Source organism: Geotrypetes seraphini, chromosome 1, assembly GCF_902459505.1.
Source record: "Geotrypetes seraphini chromosome 1, aGeoSer1.1, whole genome shotgun sequence".
NCBI lineage: Eukaryota > Metazoa > Chordata > Amphibia > Gymnophiona > Dermophiidae > Geotrypetes > Geotrypetes seraphini.
In genome coordinates, this window is record NC_047084.1 from 520071395 (window position 1) to 520095710 (window position 24316).

Consider the following 24316-nt stretch of genomic DNA (forward strand, 5'->3'; position numbering starts at 1 on the left):
TTCAAGGCACTGAAAAATGCTTAGAGCAAATTGGAGTAATGAGGCATATCTCTGTGTAAAAGAAAGTAGTAAATGACTTCATAAGGCTTACAAGTAACAGTCACACCATAAACTGAGCTCCTATTTAAGGTATGCTGGAAATTGTCTTTTTATTCCTGTCAAGATGTTAAATTTCAACTGGATGCTGGGCACTTTCATTTTGTCTTTTTATTTATTCTGTCCACAGGGTCTACTGCAGGAGAGTTTAGAGGCTGCTTTTCTGGGGAGGGGGGTGGGGGAGGAGCCAAAGTGTCCCAAGCCCTGGATGACCTTAAACAAATTGCAAAAACTGCATTCCACCCAGTAAATAATGTCCAAGCTGATGAGTGTCTGTGAATAAAAAATTCACCTTTATTATGGTGAAATCCTCAATTTAAAAGTGGACATAGCAAAAAGATTCACAAGCATTGTCAATGGATGTCTGAGTTTTCGGATCTCACCTGAGGTCGCAGCGCAGTTTTGTTTTCTACTTCTGCTTTACTGTACTATCCAAATGAAGTTCTTTTCTGCTCTGAGTCTATTGTAAGGACACAGCACTGTGTTTCGGCATCTGAGGAACGCCTACATCAGGGGTCACTCAGTTCAACTACCATGCCAGAGTAACCAAAAACACTGTTGTTGGTTACTCTGGCATGTTAGTTGGACCGATTGATCCCTGATGCAGGCGTTCCTCAGATGCCGAAACACAGTGCTGTGTCGGGTCCACAGCTTCTGCTTGTGTCCTTTTATGAAATAAACAAGTTGGTTTTACATCAGTGTTTTTCAGTGGAGTGCTCGTTGTCCGTTCCCACTTCCTTTTGTACTGTTTTATACCCGTGGGTTCTCTGTCCTGTTGGACTTTTTGGTGTTTACTGAGTCTATTGTAAGCCATTTTGTCATCTGAATGTGTGAACCTGAAATTAATTTCCTGATGAAGCCGACAATCTATGGCAAACCGGGTCCTGTCGGACATTGAATTTGGGCAGCTGCTATCTACAGCTTTTGGAGCCTCAAAGCACTAGATAACTGACTTGTTTTTTGATTTATGCAAGGGACATGTTTCAGTTTGTAGTAATGAATTGTTTTCCTACAAATTCTGAGGTGTTACCAGAGATATAACTGGATCCCTTGGGTAGTCCATTCTAAATAACTGAGGCTCATAAGTGCACGTTGGTTTATTGGTGCTATTGAATATACAATTGTAAAAAGAAGTATAATTTTAAAATTTTACAAAAAAGTAAAAAAAAAAAGTTTAAAAAAAGTTAAAATCAATAAAAGGTTAGAGTGGAGGTTTTATGATCAATGAAAGAGACCCATCACCACACAAAGAATGTAGGAGAACAATATATGTTTCCAACGTGGTGTTCTGAGACCTTTTTCCTCCACTTAGGCATTAATTTCATTGTCAACCTCTTGAGGTACTGATTTTATTAGCCACAATAAATGTTTTTATCACAACTAATAAATGATGCATTAATTGTGACATTATCTGCAATTAATGTGCAGCTCTAGTGATAATCTAATGTCCTCGTTTATCGTCTCTTGCAGAAATCAGAAAAACCTTTCCTTTGTATGTAGTTGGGTAAAACCTTGACTTGTACCTCTCTGGTCCTTTTCTAAGGGTCTAAAGCTGGGTACCTCCATACTCCTGGTTCATTCTCTGAAAAATGCAGCGTATATTCCAACAGAGTATTTTACTTGATTTAAGCACTATGGACCTTCTACTCTAAACCTAAAACTGATGTACATAAATAGGTACCCTTGAGGAAAGGTACCAGTGAAAATTATATATCTGTAAAACAAAAATTTGCAAAACGCTCTTCGTCTCTTTATTGTACTCCCGGGATGCATATACAGTATTACAGTTTGAACTTCCCACCAGACTCTCAAATAATAATATTAGGTGCTTTGTTTAGCTTACGGTAAATCTTTTGGAGACTCTGGTTGAGTCTCAGTTGGCTCCTGCTGCCGTTTTTCCTCTACATTATTTATTTATTTATTCAATTTTCTATACCGTTCTCCCAGGGGAGCTCAGAACAGTTTACATGCATTTATTCAGGTACTCAAGCAGTTTTCCCTCTCTGTCCCGGCGGGCTCACAATCTATCTAACATACCTGGGGCAATGGGGGGGGGGATTAAGTGACTTGTCCAAGGTCATATGGAAGACATGCAGTGGTTGATTAGCAACCGCTACTTCTTTTCAATGTTGACAGAAATGATGTTCATGCTGCTGAAACCCAGTTCCTGCTCCTTCACTTTAGCAGCAGTTAGAGTCACCGTCACTGATATCACTGTTTCTGCTGATGAAGTTTGGGTCTGCAGCAGGGATGATGTTACCACTGTGGTAGTCCAGTTCAGAGGTACGCCTCTGCTAAATGTACTCCACTCCGCCTCAGTTTCAAGAAGATTTCATGCTTTTGCAGTAGCTTCCTATATTTTCTTGTTCTGCCAGCATTTGGTGCAATAGTTAGGTCCCTGAGTATAGAATGCACAACTGCAACATCCTTTACCTCCCCTGCCCGGCAATAATGATTAAACAGCTACAAACAATTCAAAATACAGCCTTGAGACTCGTCTACTCATTGAAGAAATACGACCACATCACTGAGGCATACATCGATTCACACTAGCTTCCAATCCAAGAAAGAATACAATTTAAATTCTACTGTATACTATTTAAAATGATAAACAGGGACAGCCCAACCTACCTAAACAACCGCCTTATCCAAACTACCTCTACCAGGCATAGAAAAACACACACCCCTTTCACACACCCCCCAATCAAGGAAGTAAAACAGAAAATACTTTACGACGGCCTACTAGCCACTCAAGCAGCAAAACTAGATAACCAAATCTCCAACCTATTGATATCAACCCCTGACTACAAGATGTTCAGAAAGGAAATAAAAACCATACTCTTCAAAAAATCCCTGAATAAAGCCTAATACCACGAATACCTCCCTCTCCCCTACCCCAGATCCTACCTTACCCTCTCACAAAAATGACCTCTGATCTAACTTTGTAACCCTTCCCTCCACAACTCTTATTGTAATCCGCTTTGAACCGAAAGGTAATGGAGGAATAGAAATCTGTAATGTAATGAAGAATACACTAGGTTAAGGAATTTTTTGAAAGTGGAACGGCTATAGGTATCAAACCCTCATAAGAACATAAGAAAAGCACTCACCGGATCAGACCGAGGTCCATCCAGTCCGGTGATCCGAACACGCGGCGGCCCATTTAAGTACTCCCGATTGGAGACCCAGATATACCATAGCCCTCAATACAATTTGCAAGAAGGTGTTCATCCAACTTGCGCTTGAATCCCAGAACAGTAATCTCTGTCACAACATCCTCCGGGAGAGCATTCCAAATTCCCACCATGCGCTGTGTGAAAAAGTACTTCCTGATATCCATCCTGAACCTGCTGCCACTCAGTTTCAGTCTATGACCTCTTGTCCGTGTCACCTCCGAAAAAGTTAGTAATGCTTCTTCTTGGTCTATTTTATCAAATCCCTTTATTAATTTAAAAGTCTCTATTAAATCCCTTCTCAGTCTTCTCTGCTCGAGGGTAAACAGTCCCAATTTCCCAAGGCGCTCTTTGTAGCTCAAATTCTCCAATCCCTTGACAAGTTTCGTGGCTCTCCTCTGTACCCTTTCCAGCAGAATTATATCTTTCTTGAGGTATGGAGACCAGTGTTGGACACAGTATTCCAATTGCGGTCTGACCATTGCTCTGTAAAGTGGCATTATTACATCTTCCGATCTACTCGTGATCCCCTTCTTAATCATGCCCAACATCCTGTTTGCTTTCTTCGCCGCTGCCGCGCATTGTGCCGAAGGCTTTAGGGTTCTGTCAATCAGTACCCCCAAATCCCTTCCTTGTTCACATTTTGCTAATGTCACCCCCAACATCTTATACTTGTGTTCTTTGTTTTTTTTTCTTAGATGCATCAGCTTGCATTTGTTTATGTTAAAATTCATCTGCCACTTTGTTGCCCATGCTTCTAGCTTGTTCAGATCCTTCTGGAGTTCCTCGCAGTCCCTTTGAGAGTCAACAGCCCGACATAGTTTTGTATCGTCTGCAAACTTTATTATATTGCAAGTTGTTTCCTCCTCCAGGTCATTTATAAAAATATTGAACAAGATAGGCCCAAGAACCGAGCCCTGGGGCACTCCGCTAGTCACCCTCTCCCAGTCCGAGAATTTCCCATTTATGTTAACCCTCTGCTTTCTGTTCTCCAACCACTTGCCGATCCATCTGTGCACTTCTCCTCCTACTCCATGGCTTAGTAGTTTCTTCATAAGCCTTGCATGCGGAACCTTGTCAAACGCTTTCTGGAAGTCCAAGTAAACTATGTCCACTGAATCTCCACTATCCACTTGTTTGTTCACTTTCTCAAAGAATTGTAGTAAATTTGTCAAACACGACTTCCCTTTCCTGAATCCGTGTTGACTAGCCCTTATTAGGTTGTAATCCTCCAAGTGTTGTACAATGTTGTCTTTAATCAGGGTTTCAATTATCTTCCCAGGAACCGAAGTGAGGCTCACCGGTCGATAGTTCCCTGGATCACCTCTTGATCCTTTTTTGAAAATTGGGATAACATTTGCTATCCTCCAGTCTTCTGGTATTTGCCCGGTTCTAATTGACATATTAGCCACAGATTGTAGCAATTCACCAATTTCGACCTTAAGTTCCTTTAATACCCTCGGGTGAATTCCATCCGGTCCAGGGGATTTATCGCTTTTCAGTTTGTCAATCTGAAAGTATATCATGTCCAACATCACATTTACTGTTGTGAGTCTTTCTTCTATGCCTCCGGTAAATATCTTTCCTGTGTCTGGCACTGTTGAAATGTCCTCATTTGTGAAGACAGAGGCAAAGAATGAATTTAACCTATCGGCAACTTGCTTATCCTCCTTAATTGCCCCTTTCTTTCCTTGATCGTCGAGAGGGCCCACTGCCTCTCTTGCTGGTTTCTTACCTTTTATATATCTAAAAAAGGGCTTGAAGTTTTTGGTTTCCTGTGCTATCTTTTCTTCATAGACTTTTTTGGCGTCTCTTACCACTTTGTGACACTTTTTCTGATCTCTTTTGTGACAGTTCCAAGCCTCTGATGTTTGTTCTCGTTTCCATTTCTTAAACGAGTTCCTCTTCTCCCTCACTGCATCTTTCACCTCTTTTGATAACCACGCTGGTTCTCCTTTGTTCTTCTTTCGCCTTCCTTTAGATATCTTCGGTATGTGAAGATTCTGTGCTTCTGTGATGGTGTTTTTCAGCAGAGACCATGCTTGATCAACTGTCTGGATTTCTGCTTTGTTCTTCTTGAGCCGTTTTCTAACCATGGATCTCATGCCGTCATAATTGCCTTTTTTGAAGTTAAAGGTCGTGGCTTTATTCTTGATTGGTTTCCTCTTTCCGATGCTAATGGTAAAATAGATCATGTTGTGATCACTTGTCCCTATCGGGGCCTTAACTTTTACATCAGTCGCTCTTCCAGAAATTCCATTTATGACCAAGTCCAGGACTGCATTTCCTCTTGTCGGTTCTCCTACCATTTGTTCCATGAAGCAATCTCCTATCATTTCCAGGAATTTTATCTCCCTGCCGCAGTTTGACATTCCCAAATTCCAGTTTATCCCCGGAAAGTTAAAGTTTCCCATGATCGTCACATTGCCTGATTTACATCCACGAATAATTTCCTCCATCATTTCTTTGTCTGTTTCCTCAGTCTGTACTGGTGGACGATAATAGAGGCCAATATGTGTGTCAGCCTCTTTATGTCCAGGAATCTTTATCCAGAGTGATTCTAGATTTCCATTTGCTTCTGTCTCTCCTTCTCTAACAGACTCTATTTCTTCTTGGACATATACCTCCCCCTTTCTGGCCTTTCCTATCTCTTCTGTATAGTTTATATCCTTGTAATGCTGTGTCCCATTCATTTTCTTCATTCCACCATGTTTCTGTTATTCCTATGATATCCGGATGTTGTCTACTTGCTAACTCTTCCAGCTCTCCCATTTTGTTTCCTAAGCTTCTGGCATTCGTGTACATACATTTAAGTTCAATTAGTGCTAAGTTACTGGATTTAGTGGTCCACACATACTTTCTTGTGTCCAATTGATCCCTTTCATTACCTCCTGTAGTGTCCTCATATTCATGCCCTATATCTGTATGATTGCTTGGAGTTTCCTCCTCAGGATATCCTGGTGTCCGGGCCATCGACCGGCTGTCGACTGTTAGCTCTCCCCTGATCTTTAGTTTAAAGCCTTCTCAATGAACTTCCTTATGTTCTCAGCCAGAACTCTCGCTCCTTGTTTGGCTAGGTGAAGTCCGTCCTTTCTATAATACCCGCTCTTTCCCCAGAATGTATTCCAGTTTCGCACGAAGTCAAAACCCTCTTCCTCGCACCAACGCCTTATCCAGGCGTTCACAGCTCTCAGTTCCTCCTGTCTCGTAGCGTCCGCTCTCGGTACCGGAAGGATTTCTGAGAAAGCCACCTTCACCTCTTCGACCTTCAACTGCCTTCCAAGTGAGCAGAGCTGGTCCTTTAATTCTTCCCTGTCGCACTTCCGTCTGCAAACATCATTGGTTCCCACATGGATGAGCACTGCAGTTTCCTTTCCCCCTGCTTCATCTATGATCCTTGTGATCCTGCTGGCCACATCCTTGACTCTTGCACCAGGCAGGCAGGTGACTAATCTATCCCTTCTTCCTCATGCAATGTGGCTGTCCACATTTCTTATTATGGAATCTCCTACTATAATCCCAATCTTCTCTAGTTGGAGGATCCTTGGGGGTCTTAGGTCTGTATCCTCGGCGTAAGTCATGTTTTCTTTCATCTGTGTCTCGTCCCCAGCTGGTCTATCGTCTCTGCTGATTGGATTGTTGTCTCTTTCTGCATCGATTGTTCCATCCTCCTTGGTTGATCGGTTGCTGATCTCAAGCCCTGGGGTCTCCACAATCTGCTGGTGGGCATCTTCAATGTATTTTTCCAATTCTTCTATCTCTTCACTAGAGCTGGACTCCACATTCAACCTCTCCTGCGTGCGATTTTCCTCTTTAATAATGAGAAGTTCTTCAAGTTCCTTCACCGTTCCCTCCAGCAGCCAGACTTGCTGTTTCAGGCTTTCCAGCTCCCTGCACCGACTGCAAATGTATGCCATAGTCCCAGAGGGGAGGTATTCATACATACTGCAACCGGTGCAGAAGACTGGAAAGCTCATATTCTGGGTTCCGTGTGCGCTCATAACCTCCTTATGACCCAAGGACTTGGGATCAATTAAATTTGTTGGCCTTGCTTACTGGCTCTTTCTTAAGGCGTCTTCGCAAAGGCGCTCTCGCTAAGGCAAGCGCCTTTGCCGCTCGCCTTCGCCACGCGCCGTTGGCCCTCTCCCTTATAAGGGTGAGCCGAGTCGCGCTGTTGCTGACGCGCTGGGGGTGGGCGGAGCTACCTCTCGCCTACCCCGCGCTGCCTGCGATCTTTCTATTAGCCTTGCTGGTTTTAAAGTTAGAAATAAAGTCTATCTCCTTACTGAAATTGCTGCTCCGGTGGTTCCTGCCTCCCCCACCGGCTGTTCTTGAATCTCCGCGGCTCTCCCTTATAAGGGTGAGACGAGTCGCGCTGTTGCTGACGCGCTGGGGGTGGGCGGAGCTACCTCTCGCCCACCCCGCGCTGCCTGCGATCTTTCTTTTAGCCTTGCTGGTTTTAAAGTTAGAAATAAAGACTATCTCCTTACTGAAATTGCTGTTATCCCAGGACAAGCAGGCAGCATATTCTTGACTGATGGGTGACGGCACCGACGGAGCCCCGGTACGGACAATTTTAGAGTGATTGCACTCTAAGAACTTTAGAAAGTTCTAGCTCGGCCGCACCGCGCACGCGCGAGTGCCTTCCCGCCCGACAGAGGCGCGCGGTCCCTCAGTTTCTTAGTTTCCGCGGAGCTAAGAAGACGCGTTTTCAACGGCTGTTGAAACTTTTTTCTCTTTGCCTTCCCGCTCGCGTAAACTTTTGATTATTTAATCTTATTTCTTTTTTCTATTTTGTAAAAAAAAAAAAAAAAAAACCTTCATTTTTTCTTTAATTTAATCTTTCCCCGGCGGGGCCTTCTGCCACCATCGAAGCCTCGGTCTTCAATTTGGCTGAAGCCGTTTTTCCTTTCATGCCCCCTCAACCGGGTTTTAAAAAGTGCCAGCGGTGTGCTCGGCCTATATCTCTCACGGACCCACACAACTGGTGTTTACAGTGTTTGGGTCCTGAGCATCAGGCCTCTACTTGCACCCGCTGTGCCACTCTAAAAAAACGGACATTAAAAAATCGCCAAATCCAGCAGCGATTATTGTTCGGTGCCGAGATGTCCGACCCCGTTCCACCAGCTTCGGTACCGATTCAGTCGGCACCCTCTTCTTCGACGCCGCGTGATTCCGCACCGGCGTCTCACCAGTCAGGTAAGCCGGCTAAGAAGCCTTCCCCGCTGGAGCGTCCTCCGGTCTCGAGTGCAGTGAGTCCAATCCTGCCGACTGTGAGACGCCAGCGGAAGCGTTCCGCCCCTATAGAGGTGAGTCCCTCGACATCGGGCTCCTCATCTCCGGGGCGTCGAACGGCACCGCAGGTACCGCAGAAGAAAAAGGCGGTACCGGTGCCATCCCTTGATGACCGCATCACGGCCATCCTTCAGGTGCAACTTAAGGACCAATTGAAACAGCTCCTTCCTGCTATCCTGGCTCCGAACCTTCCGGTGCCGGTCCAATTGAAACAGCTCCTTCCTGCTATCCTGGCTCCGAACCTTCCGGTGCCGGTCCGCACCGAGCTACCGGTACCGATCGTGGAACAGCCTGTGTTACCTGCTTCCACTATTTCGGTACCGCTTCAACTAACCTCATCGGTATCGATGCCAGTTCTTGCACCGGAGCCGAGAGCTCACCATCAATCGGTGCAGACTTCGGCACCGGTGCGACCGATAACATCTCCTGACTCGATATCGATGAGGTCGGGTAAGTCGTTACACAAAACCCGACACTTACAATCATCGACACCTGAGTCTCGGGACCATACTCCCCATGTCAGGGATCCTGATCTGTGGGGAGACTCAGAGGAACCCTTTCTTTCTGAAGGCGAATGTTCCTCAGAGGAGGAGGATTCAACTGTCCCTGACCCATCCTCCAAACAAGTCACTTCCTCTTTCTCCTGCTTTTTGAAAGAGATGTGTGACTCCTTGTCCATTCCTTTGGAGGCTGAATCCAAAAAGTCCAAAGCTTTTTTGGATGCCCTTGATTTTGACCAGCCTCCAAAGGAATTTTTGAAACTCCCTCTTCATGACATCTTGAGGGAGACTTTCTATAAGAATTTAGAGACTCCTTTAACTGTTCCAGGGGCCCCACGTAAACTGGATTCTCTATATAAGGTAATTCCCATTCCTGGGTTCGACAAACCTCAACTTCCACACGAATCCTTAACTGTCGAATCCACCCTTAAAAAATCTTCAGGAGCCAGTGTATATGCATCGGTACCTCCTGGCAGAGAAGGTAGAGCCATGGATAAATTTGGTAAGAGGCTCTACCAAAATGCTATGTTAGCAAATAGAGCTAGCAATTATGCTTTTCATTTTTCTTTTTATTTGAAGCATCTCCTTACCACCATGGCTTCCTTCGAAAAGTACCTTCCTTCACGAAAACATCACTCCTTTCATACCTGCTTGTCGTCTCTTTTTCAATTACGTAAGTTCATGGTTAGATCCATATATGATACCTTTGAACTTACATCCAGAGCGACAGCAATGTCGGTAGCTATGCGTCGCCTGGCCTGGCTTCGGGTATCCGACCTTGATGTTAATCATCAGGATCGGTTAGCCAACGCCCCTTGCCTAGGGGATGAGCTCTTTGGGGAATCCATGGACTCAACCACACAAAAGCTCTCTGCTCATGAGACACGCTGGGATACCCTGCTTAAAAACCATATAGGCAGCAGTCGGCCTATCAACGCCGCTTCACAGCTCGGCCATTACCTACCACTGCTCAGCAACCCAGGCGTCAGAGGCAGCAACAACGTCAGCCTCCCAGACAGCAGCCACAGCAGCAACCTGTGAAACCACCTCCTCAGCAGAAGTCACAGCCCTTTTGACTTCATTCTCCACAGTATAGCCAGTATTCCTATTCCTGCTCTCCTGCCTCAACCTATAGGAGGTCGACTTTCTCTGTTCCTCAGCCGATGGGAAGTTATCACTTCGGACCAATGGGTCCTCAACATCATCCGCCACGGCTACTCTCTCAACTTTCAGACTCTTCCATCCCAAAACCTGCCAAAAGAGTCTGCTTTGAACAGTCCTCAATCTGCCCTCCTCATTCAGGAAGTTCAATCCCTCCTTCTTCTAAACGCTATAGAAGAAGTTCCTCAAGATCAAAAAGGGCAGGGATTCTACTCCCGTTATTTTCTAGTCCCCAAAAAAACAGGAGATCTCAGACCAATTTTGGATCTCCGCGATCTCAACAAACACCTGGTAAAAGAAAAATTCAAGATGCTTTCTTTAGCCATCCTTTATCCTCTTCTCAATCAAAACGACTGGCTATGCTCCCTCGATCTCAAAGAGGCATACACTCACATACCGATCCATGTAACCTCAAGACAGTATCTCCGTTTCATGATCAATCATTGTCATTACCAATACAAGGTGCTGCCCTTCGGCCTTGCCTCCTCTCCAAGGGTCTTCACCAAGTGTCTCATTGTGGTAGCGGCATTTCTACGCTCTCACCACCTCCAGGTCTTCCCTTACCTGGACGACTGGTTAATCAAGGCCACATCCGCTCAAGCAGTTCTACTGGCCACCAACCAAACCATCTTGTTTCTACGAATTCTGGGGTTCGAGATCAATCTACCCAAATCTCATCTCACCCCCACTCAGAGACTTCAATTCATTGGAGCGATCCTGGACACACTCCTCATGAGAGCTTTCCTACCATCCAATCGTCTTCAGACCCTTCAGTCTCTATGTCAGCAGGTGCTTTCGCTACCTTCCATCTCAGCCAGGCAAATGATGGTACTCCTGGGGCACATGGCATCTACAGTTCATGTCACGCCCCTCGCACGTCTTCACCTGCGCACTCCTCAATGGACCCTTGCTACTCAGTGGTCCCAAGCGACGGATCCTTGCTCACGACACATATCTGTGACATCATCTCTTCGTCAGTCTCTTCAATGGTGGTTGGTATCCTCAAATCTATCCAGAGGTCTTCTATTCCATCAGCCCCCTCATCAACTGGTCATCACCACCGACGCCTCTCTTTATGCATGGGGAGCTCACTTGAACGAGTTCCAGACTCAAGGTCTTTGGACAGCCCAGGAAAAGAAGCATCAAATCAATTTCCTGGAACTCAGAGCGATGTTTTATGCCCTCAAGGCCTTCCAACATCTTCTCTTTCCTCAGGTCCTTCTGTTGTGCACAGACAATCAGGTTGCGATGTACTACATCAACAAACAGGGTGGGACAGGCTCTCGCCTTTTATGCCAAGAAGCCCAAAAGATCTGGAATTGGGCCATAGATCACCATCTCTTCCTGAAAGCTATCTACATTCAGGGAGCACAGAATTCTTTAGCAGACAAACTCAGCAGAATTCTCCAGCCTCATGAGTGGACACTCGATCCTGTAACTCTGCAGTCTATCTTCACTCAATGGGGCACTCCTCAGATAGACCTCTTTGCAGCTCCTCACAATCACCAGCTGCCCCTATTCTGCTCCAGACTTTACTCTCCTCACCGTCTGGCAGCGGATGCTTTTCTCCTCGACTGGTCGAATCTGTTCCTGTACGCCTTCCCTCCTCTGCCTCTAATGTTGAGAACCTTATTCAAGCTCAAGAGGGAACGAGCCACAATGATTCTGATTGCTCCGAGGTGGCCCAGGCAACATTGGTTCTCCCTTCTACTTCAACTCAGTTCCAGGGAACCTTTTCTTCTTCCTCTGTTTCCTTCTCTGCTTACGCAACAGCAGGAAACCCTTCTACATCCCAACCTCCAGTCTCTGCACCTGACAGCTTGGTATCTCTCGGGCTGACATCTCATGATACTCTTTTATCTCAGCCTGTTCGTTCCATTCTGAATGCCTCCAGGAAACCAACCACTCTGCAATGTTACCATCAGAAGTGGACGAGATTTTCCTCCTGGTGTCTTCTTCATCATCTTGATCCAACTTCTCTGGCAGTGGAGACATTGTTGGATTATTTGCTTTCTTTGTCTGACTCTGGCCTTAAGTCCTCTTCCATCAGAGTCCACCTCAGTGCCATTGCAGCTTTTCATGAGCCAGTCCATGGAAAACTTCTCTCAGCTCATCCCCTGGTATCCAGGTTCATGCGAGGGCTTTTCAATGTGAAACCACCTCTTAAAGCCCCTCCTGTTATCTGGGATCTCAATGTGGTTCTTTCCGCCTTAATGAAGCCTCCATTTGAACCTTTGGCTACCTCTCCTTTCAAGTTTCTCACTTGGAAAGTGCTTTTCCTTATTGCTCTTACCTCTGCCAGGAGGGTCAGTGAGCTTCATGCATTGGTCGCAGATCCACCTTTTACGGTTTTTCACCATGACAAGGTGGTTTTGCGTACACATCCAAAGTTTCTCCCTAAGGTTGTCTCTGAATTCCATCTCAACCAATCCATTGTTCTACCTGTTTTCTTTCCAAAACCTCATTCTCATTCTGGAGAACAAGCTTTACATACTTTGGATTGTAAAAGGGCTCTGGCTTACTATCTAGAGCGTACGAAACCCCACAGATCAGTTCCCCAACTTTTTCTGTCCTTTGATCCAAATAAATTGGGACGTCCCGTTTCTAAACGTACGTTGTCTAATCGGCTGGCAGCGTGCATTTCATTCTGTTATGCTCACTCCGGACTGACACTGGAAGGTTCTGTCACGGCCCATAGAGTCAGAGCAATGGCAGCTTCTGTAGCTTTCCTCCGTTCCACTCCTATTGAGGAAATCTGCAAGGCTGCTACTTGGTCCTCAGTTCACACTTTTACATCTCATTATTGTCTGGATGCTTTCTCCAGACGGGATGGACACTTCGGCCAATCTGTTTTGCAAAATTTGTTTTCCTAATGGCCAACCTTCCCTCCATCCCTCTTTTTGTTAGCTTGGAGGTCACCCATCAGTCAAGAATATGCTGCCTGCTTGTCCTGGGATAAAGCACAGTTACTTACCGTAACAGGTGTTATCCAGGGACAGCAGGCAGATATTCTTGCGTCCCACCCACCTCCCCGGGTTGGCTTCTTAGCTGGCTTATACTAACTGAGGGACCGCGCGCCTCTGTCGGGCGGGAAGGCACTCGCGCGTGCGCGGTGCGGCCGAGCTAGAACTTTCTAAAGTTCTTAGAGTGCAATCACTCTAAAATTGTCCGTACCGGGGCTCCGTCGGTGCCGTCACCCATCAGTCAAGAATATCTGCCTGCTGTCCCTGGATAACACCTGTTACGGTAAGTAACTGTGCTCTCCGGTGGTTCCTGCCTCCCCCACCGGCTGTTCTTGAATCTCCGCAGCTCTCCCTTATAAGGGTGAGCCGAGTCGCGCTGTTGATATAACTCATAATGTTTTCCACAAGCTGTCTGATAACAGTCTAAACTGTGAGCTCCTTTTACTAAGCTGCATTAGGGCATTAACATGCGGAATAGCCTGCGCTAAAATGCCACGCATGCTAGACGCTAACGCCAGCATTGAGCTGGCATTAGTTCTAGCCGTGTAGCGCGGATTTAGCGCATGCTAAAAACACTATCGCATCTTAGTAAAAGGAGCCCTGTGTTTCAGTCAGAAATGTGTTTATAAAAGTTTTGAAAAGAACTCATCTATTACAGTTCTTACTCTGTATGAAACACTGACTAGCATTTATGCTTCTACCACTTGATCTGAATGTTATGGCCTCTATTTACTGATATATGGTAAAGTTTGGCAATTACTGCATATTAAATCCTCAAATTAATGCACAGTAATTGTAAATCCTCCATGTTAACTACCAGGGACTTTCCCAGTGTTTTTAGGAAAGCTGCCAAGGAAACCTTATTGTGTTAACTGCATTGCAGCAGGGCCAGTGTTCGACATTCAGGGGCTCAGGACAGAAACAAAGCCACCAGCCCCAATTCATCTCCTCCCTGCCCCCTCTCCCAGTTTTTCCACCCACCAAATGCTTCAGCATTTTTCCTTTCATTTTAAAATCAGCTTTTCTAGGGGGCTCCCATATCTTTCCCTTCTCCCTTCTTTGTTCCAAAGCCTCTTTCACCTGTAAAAATGCAAGGAGGTCGCCGGCATGGCAGAAATTCTCTAATGCTGCCCACAGCTTCCTCAGCACTGTTCCTCTGCCGTGGTCCACCCAAATGGAAACAGGAGAATATAAGAATAGCCTTACTGGGTCAGACCAATGGTCCATCAAACCCAGTATCCCATTTTCACAGTGGCCAATCTAGGTTTTTAGTACTTGGCCAAACCCCAAGGAATAGCAATATTCCATGCTACCGATCCAAGGCATGCGGTGGCTTCCCCCATGTCTTTCGCAATAACAAATTATGGACTTTTCCTCCAGGAAATTGTCCAAATCTTTCTTAAAACCAGCTACACTATCCACTCTTACCACAACCTCTGGTTGCGGCAGAACTTAAGGGGGCAGACTGCGGCAAAAGAACAGTGCTGAGGAGGCTGTGGGTAGCCCTAGAGAATCACTGCTGCATCGGCACTCTCCTTATGTTTTTACAGGTAAGGAGGGTTTTGGAACCAAATGGGAAGAAGGGAAGGACATCCCAGCCCATGGGGGCCCCCTCGCCCTGGAGCTGTGGACCTAGGGCAGCTGCCCTTTTTGCCCCCCTCCTAATGCTGGACCTGCATGGCAGATAATGCATAATTTAGTAAGCTACTCCTCTTAGGTGACATTAACTGCCCCACATTATCTGCTGCATTAATAGTTAATGTGTGTCCACGACCAAAGCATTGTTTGCAATTGTAAACCGCTACGATGGTTTACTCTCTGTGGCAGTATATCAAATAAAGAAGAGCCTGAATCCACTCACCCCCCGGCCCATATTGCCATTTTACTCATTAAGGACCAGAAACTATAAATGGCATTCAAAATTCATCAAAATTAACAAGAAATTATGCAGTATTTTGCTAAAACGAGAACAAAATTTTCTTTCTGTGCCCATCAGTGATTGAGTTATCTCTCATAAGCAGGATTTGTTTTGCTCCATTCTGTCATGCCATATGATTTAGGCACTATGTTGTTTATTGATCTTCGTAATGTGTCTTTAAGCTTTTTCAGTGATATTAGCATTCTTTCTTATTTCCCAACAGATATTGATGAATGCAGCACCTTTGGTCAGGTGTGCAGGAATGGACAGTGTTTTAATGAAATTGGTTCCTTCCATTGCTTATGTAATGAAGGTTATGAACATACCTTGGATGGCAAAAACTGCATAGGTAAGCAAAAAGTAAACCAGGGTATACAGTTTTAGTCGCTTGAAATAATTCTTCCTTTTGTGGTCAGAATGGACAGCTTAAAAGGAGTGTGTTCCAGGACACATAGTGAGAAACTGTGGGCTCCAGAAAAATATTTGCCCGTTCCATTCAAATAACTCTGCTCTGAGCTCTGTTGCCAAAAGACACGGAGGCCAGTCTTCCAAAGATTTGTCCAGATAATTTAGTAGTTATCCAGACAAATCTACTGCATCCCTACTTGCTGACAGTTGAAATTTAGTCACTACCATACCATGCTAACTCTTGTATCCCGTAAATGTCAGCTAGGAATCATTGCAGCTTATACAATATTAGAATTGCTACAGACACATAGACATAAAATCGTTGTGGCTTACACAATATTAGAATTGCTACAGAGGCATTTCAGGAGCATTCAAAAAATATCTTATGCAATTAAATTCCTTTCAAGAGGTAAAGCCCCAGGCAACGATGGCTTTTGCATTGAATTCTATCAAACCTTATCTGATCTACTCATTCCTAAGTTAGGTTGCCTTTCTCAATCCATGATATCGGATAATAGTAAAAAAATGTTCCTTTTCTGAGTCCACTATTTATAGTCAACCTTAAATCTGAAAAGATCACACAAAAGTGGAAAAAACTACAGTCCAATTTCTTTGATAAATATAGACAACAAAATATATGCAAAAATAATTGCTATAGGATTAAACAATATTCCCCCTACACTTATATGTAGAGATCAGAATGGATTTACTCCTAATAGGCTTCCAAATGACAACTCCAGACTTTTCTGGAACATTCATTCTCATTCGTCATCTGTTAACAGTCTAACCTTGATGCTGAAAAAGTGTTCAATAGAACAGAATGGGAATACCTTTTTCATATATTAAAATGGCTTGGCTTAAGCTCTAAATTTATAAGCATGATTAAAGTCTTATATAATGATCCTCAAGCTGCCATATATGTTAATAGTACCGTTTCTAATTTATTCCCACTTAAAAAGAGGTACAAAGCATGTTTGTCCCTTATCACCATTGCTGTTTAATCTGGCTCTTGAACCTCTAGCTCACGCATGTCAAACACAAGGCCCGGGGGCCGAATTAGGCCCACCTGGCCATTTTATGTGACCCTCAGTGACTGTGCTGCATCTAAGTGCCTTGACTGTGCAACCCCAGTCCCAGTGGTGCTCCAAGCACCTGAACGCACTGCCCCACTCCCAGCGGCGCTCCAAGCTCCTCGCCGTGCTGCCTCAGTATCCATTTGCAGGCAGAAGGACCCAGTCCCAGTGTAAAAGCTAGGTTGGAGCAGGGCGCTCCACACAAGTGCCTGACCGCGCCACAGGTGTCTCAGGGTGAGGAAGGATCTATACTTAGAAACATGACTGGTTAAATACAAATATGCTTTCTCTAAGCATTACTAAAACTAACACCAAGCTATTCTCATGGAAAGAAGGGTTACAATTAACTGCTCCTATCTCAATCGATAATACTCCAACCACTACTATAAAAATTTTAGGCGTGTTAATTGACCATAAACTCACATTTCGCTCACAAATTAGTGCTCTAGTCAGAAACTGCTTTTATAAATTAAGGATGATTAGATCTTTGGCCCCCCTTCTCGACGCCAAATCCCTTACTACACTAATTCACTCCCTTGTGATATCCAAATTGGACTACTGTAATTCTCTACTGAAAGGGATAAACCTAAAGGATATAAAACGTTTACAATTGATTCAAAATACAGCTATCAAACTTATATCAGGTTCAAATAAATATGATCATGTCATTTCTCTTCTACAAAAAGCCCACTGGTTACCCGTCATACATAGAATAACATTTAAAATAGCACTTCTAACTTTCAAAACAATACAAACACATGTCCCAGCATTTATTGACAGACTTCTTATTCCATACGACCCTCCGAGAGCTCTAAGATCCACCTCACAACATACTCTTAATATCCCATCCTTAAGAATAATAGGTACTCGTCGTAATACAATCTTTTCAGTAACTGCCCCCACGATTTGGAATTCCCTACCTATACATATACGATCTGAAAACAATCTACAGAGATTTAAAAATAGTCTAAAATGTTTCTTTTTTAAAGATGCCTACAATTGACTTTACAATTGACTATTCGTTTCAAGTCCAGCAACTCTTGATTTCCCCTCCCATTGTTCTTCCCTTTGCTGTATCTTTTCTTAATAAATATTGTAGTTCTCTCCCCCTCTTTTCCTATTGTGTCCTTATAGGTTAACAAAAACAAAACAAAACCCCACAAAGTATGTTAAGATGTTAGTTTCTCTGTACTTTTGTTAATGTTTTAATTATTATTGTACAACGCTTAGTATTTTGATAGGCGTTTAATCAAATAATCAAATAAACTTGAAACTTGACAGCAGATAAGGGCCAAGGCCCATCTAGTCTGCCCACCCCAATGACCCTCCCCTACATTTCTCTATGAATAGATCCCACGTGTCTATCCCATTTGGCCTTAAAATCAGGCACGCTGCTGGCCTCAATAACCTTAAGTGGAAGACTATTCCAGCGATCAACCACCCATTCCAGCGATCAACTAAGACGAAGGGCTCCTTTTACAAAGGTGCGCTAGCGTTTTTAGCGCACGCACTGGGTTAGCGCACGCTATAGCACGCGCTACCTGAAAAACTATCGCCTGCTCACGAGGAGGCGGTAGCGGCTAGCGTGCGTGGCATTTTAGTGCACGCTATTCCGCACGTTAAGGCCCTAACGCACCTTTGTAAAAGGAGCCCTAAGTATCTTAATAAAAAATTTGGCCCACAACTTAGCCTGTGTTTCAGATTTCGGCCTCTTATGTGATTAAGTTTGACACCCCTGCTCTAGCTCTTGCAATTAGAGGAAACTCTTTCATAAAAGGATGAATCATATAAACTCTCTACATAGATGATATTTTATTTTACACTTCTCTGGACTCTCTGCCTCATTTACTCTCCTGTATTAACTCCTTTTCTACGATATCAGGAAATAAGATAAATTGGAATAAATCTGCTATTATGTCCCTATCCCTATATGTTATGAAACATCATATTTCAGAATTTCCATTGCAATGGGAACCAAATAAAATATTTGGGTATCTGATATAGTAATTCTATAGATAGAACTATGAAAATGAACACAAATTCCTTTTTATTATTAACCACATCTTGACTCCTGGTCTCCCCTTTTTCTTACATGGTGGGGCAGGGCTGAAGCCATCAAAATAGTTCTGGCTCTTAAAATGAATTATATATTTAGTATGGTACCATTTCCCTTCCCCAGTAGTTTATATTTTAAAAAAAATAGATAAACTAAGCATCTAAGATATACAAACAGATGCAAGACTTTTCCACTAATTTCAACTCTCCTCTTGGAAATTTTGGGAAATTGAACTCAATTTAAATTCTAAAGAATTCAACTGGATCTCCTTCTGGATCCAATCAGCTCAGCTGACTATGTCAGCATCTATATGTCAATCAGTGTTCTTCATAATGCATAAAGTATATTGGACCCCTTCCAAGATTGCTAAAAATACTACTGTTCCACTGCTCTAATGTACAATTTTTAGAAGTCTGTATGTAACAAAATTTCTACCATTTTGAGTCTAGATAATTCATTGTCAATCACATTATAAGACAATCATTCTACATTCTTCAAACCCATATATTGATATTCCTGAATCTCACTGCAAAATATTCAATGTCAGGCTTGCTTTAGCTATTCATTCAATTATATGTAATTGGAAAAATAATTCTCAGTTAAATTCCTCATAATGGTAGAACTATCTCTGCTCCATTAAAAAATGAGATAATTTCTGCAATTAAGAATCAAGGCGTATCTAGCTTTTGCAAAACGTGACACCTACGAGGGGCTGCTGAAAAGTTCTCAGCCCAACCAAGAAGAGAATGATGTGGAGCCATGAAACTTATGTTATTCCACATATTTCTTGACACTTTTTGTTTCAGTGATATGAAAAGTATCAAGAAAAGTGAAATAACTCGTATGTTTCATGGCTCCAAACATTGGTTGGGCTGAGAACTTTCCAGTGGCCCCTCGTATAATTTTTGTAATGACACTTTATGCTGACATATGCATTTGTATCACATTATTCTAACAATGTATGTTAATTACAGCTTGTGAATATTCATTCTTAACATTACTCTGATAAGCACATATGTTCATTTATCTAAATTTGTTTCTGTTCAACTAAAATCAAATAAAATGTTATGCAAAAATAAAAGGAAAATGATGGGTTATTTACCATGAAACCAGATAAAACTGGATACTCAGACTGTATTTTTGTTATAAAGAAGTTATATTTTTAGGCCAAAAGATTTTAATATTTCTTGATATCTGTAGGGCTACACAAATGAGGCAGAAGGCCTTTTGGGCTTTTGTTACATTTTTCTTCCAATTTTCATGCAAACACTTGTATTCACAGACCCTGACCAATTTAATAATTTTCTAGATTAAAGGCTAGGGGGCTCATAATAAAAACATTTTAAAAAACATTCAAAAAGTGGCCTAAGTCGGTACTTGGACGATCAAAAAAGACAGATTGTCCAAGTACCGATAATCAAAGCTGGTTTTAGATGTATCTAAAATCAGCTTAGGCCTTTACCCTGCCTCTAAAAACCTAGAGGCATTTTTGGAGGAGGGGAAAGGGTGAAAGGTGGGCCAACCTAGACTTAGTTGTCTGGCAGCCATAACCAAAAAAGGTTGCCAGGTTGCCAGACGGAACTTATACATTTTGACTTAGACCAAGTCAAAACAGGTATAAGTTCCAGCCCAGGCAACCTGTCCATCCCCCACCGCTACGATCACGGCAGGAGAGATGCCTAATCTCTCTTGCTGCGATCCCCCCGAACTGCTGCGAACCGGCAAGAGAGATGCCCAATCTCTCCCGCTGGCACCCCAACCCCCCTCTCCCCCCGAACTGGCGTGAACTGACAGGAGGGATCCCAAGCCCTCCTGCCAGCACCCATCCCCCCCTGAACTGGCGCAAACCAGCAGAAAGGATCCCAAGCCCTCCTGCCGAAGGCGCCCCCCCGCCCCCCCCCTGTGAATACCGGCTGGTTTGCGGCAGTTCAGGGGATCACGATCGTGGGAGGAGAGCTTAGGCATTTCTCCTGCCGTGATCGTTGAGGGGAGGGGTGTTTCCCCAGGATTCTGTAACCGGCGTTGTTTTTGACTGACACTGGTTACAGAATCCTGCTTTTAGGTGAAAGACCGGCCCCTCCTTCGCCTAAAAGGTCTTGTTTTGGGCTTTTGGGACTTGGGCGATTTTTGGGTTGGGAATGTGTTTTAAGGTTAGACATAGTGGTGGTCTGGGCGATTAAACTGCTGAACGTAGATGTAAGCCATTCTCAATAAAACCCTCATTTTGGATTTTTTTTTTTTTTTATTGAGAATGGACATTTCCTTGCTGCCTACTTTCAGCATTTAGGGACTTAGGCCAAAAGTAGACTTAGACGGTTTTTTTGATTATGCCCCTCCAAGTGCCCACCAATGCCAAGTTCAGTCTCAACTCCTTCCTATAGTATAACTTGATTTTTTTCTCACTTAGAACATTTAGACAGATATTTGATCAAGCTTCCTGAGTTTTCATGATATGAATTAGTTAATTTTCTCCTGTCTAACTATTTTTTTTTTCTAATCTCCTCCCTCTTAGAGCTGTTCCTTTGTTTCTTTATTCTGGAGTATGTTTGTGTATTTCATTGATATCGCACTATAAATTTGCATTGTTTATTTTCTTGTGTGAGGAATAATTTCCTTGTTAAGAAATCTCAATAATTAAATTGTAAAATTATAAATATAAATTAAAAAGAAAATGATGGATTATACAGTATAAAGACTATCAAACTATTGTTTTTTTCCAGAAATAAAGTGAGCAGTTAGTGATCACTATGGGGTTCTTTTACTAAGACGCGCTAAGCCGATTTAGCACACGCTAAATTCTAACGTGCTCATTATATTTTATGGATGCGTTAGCTTTTAGCCTATACTAAATCGGCTAGAGTGCCTTAGTAAAAGACCCCCTAATTAAATGTAATGGGTATCCAGGTTTATATGCATTAACTCATTATCTGTCAGCAGATTCCTTCCCTAAATTCTGAAATGGTTTTGCATGAGATGTGATGCTAAAGGCTGGTTATTGAGACTTGTGAGTTTCATTATTCTTTTATGTTTGTTTTGTCTTCCTAAGATATCAATGAGTGTGCAGCTTTTCCTGGGTCCTGTTCACCCGGTACTTGCCAAAACTTGGAGGGTTCATTCAGATGCATCTGTCCTCCAGGCTACGAAGTGAAAGGCGATAATTGTATTGGTAAGACTGTTTTCTGTAGTGCTGTATCTTCTAAGCATTCTGATGCCACTGAATATCTGTAGTTAGCACCTAAGCCAAAACAGGCTAATTTGTGGGCGGTCCAGTGATGGAGTTGGCATTTGTTGCAATTAAGTGCCATTATTCAGCACTTAACTGCATAAAGGTAACCATGTATATTGATGGGTGCCATCGACTCGTATTTGAGTCCTAGCGACTTGATGAACAGTTTTTGTGGCAAAATACAGAAGTAGATTGCCGGGTTTTTCTTCTGTGCAGCATAAGTTCATAGAAACATAGAAAAAAAAAAAAAAAGCTTCAGAAAAGGGCTATAGCCCACCAAGTCTGCCCATTCCAGGTATCCCCCCCACTGAATTTACTCCCTTAAAGATCCCACGTGAGTATCCCATTTTTTCTTAAAATCCGTCATGCTGCTGGCCTTTATCACCTGGAGTGGGAGTCTGTTCCAGTGATCCACCACTCTTTCGGTGAAGAAGTACTTCCTGGAGTCGCCATGAAACTTCCCTCCCCTGATTTTCAGCGGATGCCCTCTGGTGGTCGAGGGTCCCACTAGCCCGAAGATATCATCTTCTGACTCGATGCATCCCGTGATGTACTTATACGTTTCAATCATATCTCCCCGTTCTCTTCTTTCCTCAAGTGAGTACAGCCGCAATTTCTTTAGTCTTCCTTGAGCCCCATTACCATCCTGGTGGCCATTCTCTGAACCGACTCGATCCTCAGCACGTCCTTTCGGTAGTGTGGTCTCCAAAACTGAACACAGTACTCTAAGTGAGGCCTCACCATGGCTCTGTACAACGGCATCATAACTTCAGGTCTCCTGCTGACAAAACTTCTGCGGATACACCCCATTGTCTTGCCCTGGAGGAAGCCTTCTCCACTTGAATGGCAACTTTCATGTCCTCGCTAATGATCACTCCTAGATCGCGTTCCTCCGTGGTCCTAACCAAGGTCTCACCATTTAGTACATAAGTTCTACACGGGTTTCTCTTGCCCAGGTGCATTATCTTGCATTTTTTAGCATTGAAGCCTAGCTGCCAAGTGTTTGACCATTGTTCCAGTAGCAGTAGGTCGTGTGTCATATTATCAGGTAATAAGCATCTGCCTACTATGTTGCAAAGTTTGGCGTTGTCGGCGAACAGTGATACCCTTCCTCTAAGTCCTTGCGTCATATCTCTTATGAATAAGTTGAATAGAATCGGGCCCAGGACCGATCCCTGCGGCACTCCACTGATCACGTCCGACGCTTCGGATGGGGTACCGTTTACCACCACCTTCTGAAGTCTGCCGCTCAGCCACTCCCTAACCCATGTAGTTGGAATGTCTCCTAATCCTATCGATTTCAGTTTGTTCAGTAATCTTTGATGAGGGACGCTATCAAATGCTTTACTGAAGTCTAAATATACCACGTCCAGTGACTCTCCGGCGTCCAGTTGTCTAGTAACCCAGTCAAAACTAATCAGATTAGATTGGCAGGATCGACCCCGGGTGAACCCGTGTTGGTGTGGATCACGGTGATTTTCTTCGTCCAGGATTGTGTCAATATGCTGTTTGATCAGTGTTTCCATGAGTTTACACACTATAGACGTGAGACTCACTGGTCTGTAGTTTGCTGTCTCTGTCCTGCAGCCCTTTTTGTGGAGTGGGATTACGTTGGCAGTTTTCCAGTCCAAGGGGACCCTTCCTGTGCTTAGGGAAAGATTGAAAAGAACAGATAATGGTTCTGCCAGGACTTCCCTTAACTCCCTGAGCATTCTGGGGTGTAGGTTATCCGGTCCCATGGCTTTGTTTACTTTGAGCCTTAATAGTTCGTTGTAGACCCTACTGGGCGTAAATTTGAAATCATGAAACGGGTCTTTCCGGTTATCTCCCGTCTGAAGCTGTGGGCCAGCTCCCGGCGCTTCGTGGGTGAACACTGAACAGAAGTATTGGTTTAGTAATTCTGCCTTCTTAGAATCTGATTCAGCAAAGTTACCGTCCGATTGCTTCAAGCGTACTATCCCATCTTTGTTTCTTTTCCTGTCCCTGATATAACTGAAGAAAGATTTATCCCCTTTCTTGATTTTCTGTGCTAGCTCTTCCTCCATTCGGAGTTTGGCCTCTCTGACTGCTGTTTTGACAGTTTTGGATCTGTCTAGATAGTCCTCTTTTGCCCCCTCTCTGTCTAAATGTTTGTGGGCGATAAATGCGTCTTCTTTAGCACTCTCCAGACCAGTAGAGGTTAACTTTACGAATGGGTATATATCTAATCATGACCAGCAGGTGGAGACTGAAAACAAAACTTTGGGACAGTATATCCTAGCCCCTCCTCTCTATTTCCCTCAGTCTTCTTTCAGTCTCCAGCAGGTGTTGATGTGATCTGTACCCATCTCCCTTGGTAGGGCTGTTGGAATTTGTTTAGGGGGTTTATTGTCCCTGTTTTTGGCCGGACGGAGCTTGGACGGACTCTGTTTGGGGGTTCGTCCGACCTCGGGGGTGTCAAACCCGGC

At 43.8% G+C, this 24316-nt stretch overlaps 1 protein-coding gene across 3 annotated transcripts in view; it reads left to right on the plus strand.

Moving 5' to 3' along the window:
- The window catches only part of FBN2 (fibrillin 2), a 617508-nt gene that overhangs the window by 478247 nt on the left and 114945 nt on the right, over positions 1-24316 (plus strand). For all 3 annotated transcript variants that reach the window (XR_004537713.1, XM_033928968.1, XM_033928969.1), the window contains 2 exons: positions 15330-15455; positions 21690-21809. Coding sequence is in view for 2 of the 3 variants with exons in the window: in XM_033928968.1 (XP_033784859.1) it covers positions 15330-15455; positions 21690-21809 (246 nt within the window). In the remaining variant the exon portion in view is untranslated. The remainder of the gene's footprint in view (positions 1-15329; positions 15456-21689; positions 21810-24316) is intronic.